The sequence below is a fragment of the Vigna angularis genome, chromosome 6 (assembly GCF_016808095.1).
Source record: "Vigna angularis cultivar LongXiaoDou No.4 chromosome 6, ASM1680809v1, whole genome shotgun sequence".
Classification (NCBI taxonomy): Eukaryota; Viridiplantae; Streptophyta; class Magnoliopsida; order Fabales; family Fabaceae; genus Vigna; species Vigna angularis.
This window is the reverse complement of record NC_068975.1, coordinates 17,221,084-17,227,777: the sequence shown is the minus strand read 5'-3', so window position 1 is coordinate 17,227,777 and position 6,694 is coordinate 17,221,084. Positions and strand designations below refer to the sequence as shown.

General features: G+C 31.3%; 1 protein-coding gene across 1 annotated transcript; it reads left to right on the top strand.

Annotated features, from left to right (window-relative positions):
* The first annotated feature begins 2,336 nt into the window (after positions 1-2,336).
* LOC108319520 (small ubiquitin-related modifier 1) lies at positions 2,337-4,190 on the top strand. The gene is made up of 3 exons (XM_017550680.2): positions 2,337-2,531; positions 3,741-3,890; positions 3,968-4,190. Exons 1-3 carry the CDS (start codon positions 2,442-2,444, stop codon positions 4,025-4,027), a joined length of 300 nt encoding a protein of 99 aa, XP_017406169.1. The 5' UTR covers positions 2,337-2,441; the 3' UTR covers positions 4,028-4,190.
* The last annotated feature ends 2,504 nt before the right edge of the window (positions 4,191-6,694 follow it).

Here is a 6,694-nt window from a genome sequence, read left to right as displayed (position 1 = left end):
TCAATCCTTTTTTTCTATATTGTAATTTGATACTGATTTATAGTGAAAAGGTTCATCACTCTTTATAGTGATTAATGATTGGATGTAGAATCTGTTGATTCAACCAGGATAAAATTTCTTGTGTGATTTTCTCTATCTTTACAACTCTTGCATATAAACCGTTTGATAAAAGTTCTAAAAGAAAATCATAATTTTAATAGAACCAATTCACCCCTCCCCTCTTGGTTATTGTCCATTTATCACGCTCATTAAAATGTTCCGTTGTGCGATAGCGATCTCAACAATTATAATTGTTTTTCTGTTGTTCGTACAAGCAGATAAAGCTTCCTGTGTTTGTGGAGCTATTTTAGGCTTTTTATAGTGGTTTAGTCTTCTGTCAGATAAGAGAAGCTACCTAATACTTTTAATTTAAATGATATTTATAATTTGTGCTAGATATGTGAAATGTTATGAAATTTTGTGGTTTGATGTGATGAATGTCTATTATGAATTGTTGGTTGAATGTTATTGGTCTTGGATGATTTATGATGATTATGAATGATTGTTTAATTAAATTGAATTATGCTAAAATGTTGTTGTGATATGGTATAAGTAATTGGATTATTTTGTTTATAATTTTTGGTTTAGTATAAGACAGTTAGAAAGGAGTTGCTGGTCAAATTAAAGGTGTTTGCTAATCTGAATTGATGAAATTAAGGAAAAGATTTAGTGGTTTAGGTGTTGGGTATATGCATGAGTAAAAGGTTATGATTTTGGGTGAAAAAGGAGTTTTGTTCAAGTGAAATTCTAAGGAAGTTGGTTTTTAAGTCAGTTAGGAGTTAAAAATTTTAGTTTGGGTCATTTAAGACTTACCTATTATCATATTGAAATAAAATGGATAAGCATACTAAATTGGTTATTGGGTTTTGATAAGTGTGAGATTGATCTAATGGATTGAGTAATTGACCATTTGAGCAAATTGATACCAAACCAAGGTTTACACATGTTTCCCAAGTAATTTCAAGTATTAGGACACCAATTTGGTCATTTGGAAATGGTTCATTACACATAAATCAAGAATCAAAGATTTTGGCTTTTTGGTATGGTGTTGAGGGGCACAAAGTGGCCCTGAGCGTCACGAAGTCAAAGAGCCATTGAACTCCAGGGTATTGAGCGTTGCGATGACAATGAGCTCACTGTGTTCTTGGCCTTGAGGGGAAACTCTAGGCTGTTGAGCGTTGTGCTTTCTCTTTGGTAGGCGTTGGGTGGTAAGAAGTGGCGTGGAGTGCACTTCTCTATTGCAGGTCAAGACTTTTATTTCTATTAATTTGTTTGGAAAGTGACTTCCTCATTGGGCGTTGGTCTAGTATTAGTCCTCTATTTTGGGTTTTCCTATATGTTTTCTGTACTTTCAAAAGTTGATATGGTTTAGAATGTTTTATACAAATTGATCATATATGATGTGGATATTGTATATGTTAATGGTTGATGGATATAATTGTGTGTATGATGCTTCTTCAAGTATGATATGAGAGTGATACCGAATTTTGGTTGTTGGTATGATATATATATTGGCATAACTCCATGGACCTTGTGGTGAGACTCCATGTTGGTGTTTAGTAGTTATGTGCTTGATGTAGTTCCATGGATCTCATGAGTAGATTTTATGATGGCGTTAAGTATTGTGATGTATTAATGTAGAGACTTTATCTTGAAAGTTATCATAATATTTTAATAATCATTCCATCTCAAGTATTGCTATTATAAGTTATATTTGAATATATGTAATAGTATTTTATATGTTTCTTTGAATTAAATATTGTGTATTATTGAAGGTGTGACAAATCCTAAAATAGTTGAATGCTTTGAAAATTGAGATGTTACACTTAATATCAATTATTTGTGATTATTCATTTTATTCATATAAATTGTTTTATTAATTTATTTTTGTGTTGTATGAATATTCTTTTAAAATTTAATTAATCTATTTTAATAGAATAAGACCTATGTATTTAATAATATTATTATTTGTTTTTTTTTTTCGTATAAGATAAGGTAGGCTTGATGCACATGTTTTTATACTATTAATTAAAGCATATTTATTTTTCCTGAGTTCGAGAGTATTAATTGAAATTCAATTTTTTAACTGCCCGTTCAAATCAAATTCAAATTCAAATTCAAAGCATCTGAACTTTTATTGACAGGGATAAGATTCATTAAAATCAAACTTGTAACTGCTGCCTAGCAGCCTTATCCAATCCAAATAAGCATTGGGCTTATGGGTCCAAAGGCCCATCAATCCGATAGGCCCAGTAATGTCACATGTTAAGGAAGGAATTTGAACGGTCCAAAGGGAATTGTATAAGAAACGTTTTTGCAATCTCAACGTCAAAGAGAGCGTAGACGCAGCTGTTGTCGGCGGTAACCAAAGGAAGAAGAAGAGTTTGTCAGGAGAGTTAAAGATGTCTGGTGTTGCCAACAACAACAATAACGAGGAAGACAAGAAGCCCAGCGAGCAAGGGGCACACATCAATCTTAAAGTCAAAGGGCAGGTTTGTATGATATTTTCGTTTTCTCTATTTCTAGGGTTTTTGTTTTCTTATGGATCGTGTGAATTGCATGTCCTAGATCTTCGATTTTGTACCCTGATTAGTTAGAGATCGTTTGGCTGTGTTTACTGTATCACGATATTGTGTCAAAGTATGTCCTAATCTTTCTCTTTTTTACTGAATTGGGGTTTCATTGTTGGGGATGACTTTGTTTTTGTTTGTGATTTCCTGCGTTGGTTAAAAATTAAAACTTGACGATTTTCTTTTAAAAGTTTGGATTTGGGTTTACTTTATGTTTTTGTTTTTTTTTATTGTTGATCATGTTTTTGTTGTGATGATTTATTTTCTTTAGTGTTTGCTATCGGTTACGTGTTTCTGATGAAATTCGCGCACTGGAAAATTGATTTTTGATGATCATGATAAACTGATGATGACGTTATCTCGTGGAGTAAATTATGTCAGGGTTTGACTTTGTTAATATTCCTGAAGGATTTCTGCTCTGTGAATTTCGATGATGTTTTCCTGTCATTGATTTATGGTTTTCGTTTACATTGTTTTTAATTTGTTTTTCTTCTATTTTGGGGCCTTGGTATTTGAATTTTCCGATAGTATGTTTTGCATCTGAATACATATTTTATCGAAGGAAATGGGTTTCGGTTTTCATCATGCAAAGAAATTTGGGGCAAACTATTTATCTGGGTTTTCTTGTTGTATATCGTTTGTCCTCAAATCGAATCGGTTTCTCTGTCTGGTGGTTTGATATTTATCACAGGATACGCAAATCCAACTGTTACAATGCTAAACTAAGGTTTCTCTTCTCTTATTTATGAATTTGTATTTTGTTTCTTTTACAACATTTGATAAGCTGTTGCATGGATGCTCAATCTGTTGTTGATTATAGTGATTTTTAACTGGTTACAGTTTTGAAGATATACATCCATGGCCTAACAAAGAAAACGATGCCCAATTTAACAGTGTACATTTCACTTTCTAATATTCATTTATTCTTGTTGAATTGGTTATGAAAACTAATTGTATCCAATAAACATACAGTGGATGGTGTTAGCGATTATTCTTGGAAAATTGAATGTTACAGAGTGAAGTGAATTTGTTTTTAGTTTTCTTTGTTGGTGTCTTCCTGTAACATGTTTAAACATATATCATCACGTAAACATCTTAAATTGAAGCTAATTTGTTAACTGGGTGTTGTAGGATGGGAACGAAGTGTTCTTCAGGATCAAGAGGAGCACTCAATTGAAAAAACTTATGAATGCTTATTGTGACCGACAGTCGGTTGATTTCAACTCCATTGCTTTTCTCTTTGATGGTCGCCGCCTTCGTGCTGAGCAGACTCCTGATGAGGTTTGTGTTTTCTTCTTTTTTGGTCATTTTCTTATCTCTGCCGATTTTGGTTTTGACTTGTACTTTTATTATTGCAGTTGGAAATGGAGGATGGTGATGAAATCGATGCCATGCTTCATCAGACTGGAGGCTTCTGAAGGGTTTCATCCTTAAGGAATTATAAGTAGAATTAGTTTAACATAGAGATCTAGGTGAGACATAAGATACATATTTTATTATCTCCTATACAGCTTTTGCTGCAGGATCTTCAAGTCATTGTGGTGCTTCTTTTGTCAATATCATTGTGGATGGATTGTTTTATTTCTGCTTTGTTTATCTTGATTTGCATACCTTTCAGTGTTTCTTATATTTTTCCATTTCTGAAGTTGAGTGCTGTTCCGATGTTCTCACTTAAAAGTGAATCATACATCAATAACATGTGAATGGAATTGCGAGTTATAGATTTAGTTTTATCATTCACTGAAGTTTGGTTTGAAATGTTAATTTTTTATTGGAAGAAAACTCTTTTTTGAACCTTTCTAATCAAAATGTAATCAATTTGTCGAAATTTTGCTAGTTTTGGCAGTTGGACGCCAATGTGTTTCTGACCACGGAATCTGTTAATTTATGTGTATAGCAGTTTTATGTTTTGGTATTGGGATTCGCTTAAACAATTTGCTTTAACCAAAATCTAGAAAATGAAATTGTTTTGGTTGGATGCGCAAAATATTTGGCCTATTTTGCCACTAACGTAAGCATAGCATGCTATACATTCTATTTTGGGACTTTGCACAGTTGATAAATGATATCATATACATATTCCAATCTTATCAATCCTAGAAATGTGACTATGAAGATAGATTCATTTTTATATATGTATATTATTTCTATTTCTATAAAAAAAATTCAACAGAAATTGATTTTCAATGAAATTAAAAAATATTTTAGCAGTGCTATTACGCGTATGTCAATAAAATCAACAAAGGATTAAAAATAGGTAAGATTTGAATAACAGAAATTTGTATTTTATTTTTCTTGAGGTTAGACAAGACAACATTCAAATCACATCTCTTCATGATTAAAATTTACATTCATTTTGCTTATGTTTTTAACAAAATAATTTTAGCATATTATCTCTTTCATGTTATTAGTGAATGATATTTGCATTCTTTATAATTTTAAAGTGACAGTCACCTCTCTTATAATATTTACAAATATTACTATATTGAGTTAAATAAAGATGATGAAAAGAGTTTTAAAATGTAAAACTTAATAAATTTTAAACATATTAAAATATTTAATTTATAATTTAAATAGAGAGTAAAATACTAAAATATCAAATTCATTTATTAAAAGATTGAGGGAATTGATGTTTATATAAAAAGTAAAATATGAAAGAGATAAACTCTAAGACGAAAACAACTATCAGACCAATATTGAAACCAATGTAACATGGGTTGCCATGTTTTGGTACTACACAAAGCATCTTAAATAAATTAAAACCTCATATTTAATATAGTCATGAATTTTTCTCACATTATTGACGAATGCTTTAGCTACAATTTTAGTGTAAAGCCCGATTTTAAAGTAATAAAATTTATGAACTAGTACCAAAATAGTAGAATATCCATGAGATAAGGCTAATAGGTGATGAAATCTAGGGCAATATCATCTTATACCTGATGAGGAATAGGTAAAGGTTTTAATAAATGAGAAGGTAAAGCTTAATCAACTTTGGTTTATTGACTAATGGAAAAATTGATGTGGTATTTTATCAAATGTTTTGACAATTCCTGCATGACCCCGTTTCCCTATCATGAAACTCGTAAATAACTTATGTTTTAACCCGTCATTCCAAAGAAGCATCAATCTACCCTTTCAAAATAGTAACCCATCTTTAGCTAAAGAATTGGAATCTTAACTTTTGTTAATGCATTTCGAATATAAAGTCAAATAAGGTGTTATTAGTTATAGTTAATTATGCAACTTCCTGGAGTCATAATATAGTGAATTCAGCACAAGCTCACAAAAAGAATAGGCTAGAATATTTTCTTTTCCAGGTTTATATTTGATTGTAAAATCATATCCGTTGTTGTTATTTACAAGTTTGCAGATTTTCTCCAACAATTCCTTCATACTTTTTTATTTGTTTTTATAATAAATGTATGTTCAAGCAAATAGTTTTTGAAAACGAAGACATATAATAGGACGATTATGTTGACTAAGAACAACTCTAATACCACTACCAAAACATTGATTTCCAAGGAAAGTGTTTCAATCAAATTTGGCATAGCAAGAACATACAAAATAATTTTCTCAGCCACATCACATATGATCCTCAACATAGCCATGAACCCTTTCAAACATTTGGTATGTCTTCTACTATGATTGTGTTGGCTATGCAATCAAACATGTCCTACAATGACCATATTACTCTCTTCGATTTACAACAACTTTGTCCTCTCAATTGGGACTACTAGTGTGTGTCACATTACACACTAGGACCTATCACCAAATATTATGGTTCAAATTCAATACCTTAGATGTGATGATTTATTCTAACGATGTTATCTCAACGGACATGAAGTTTGAACATTTAGCATCCACAGTGGAAACTAAAGATCTTTAGTGTAAGTGCCAATTATTCTTACCAAAATTCGTCGAGTAGTCTCTTTAGTGGAATGAGAGATCTTTAATGCCTGAATCTATGGTCCAAAATGGTGTTAGTCTGAACTTGTTGATAGAAGAGGAAGGGAAGCCCACTTGTAAGAACTTTTCAAATCTCAAGTAAGTAAGAAAGAGTGAATAATGTGATAATAGTAAAT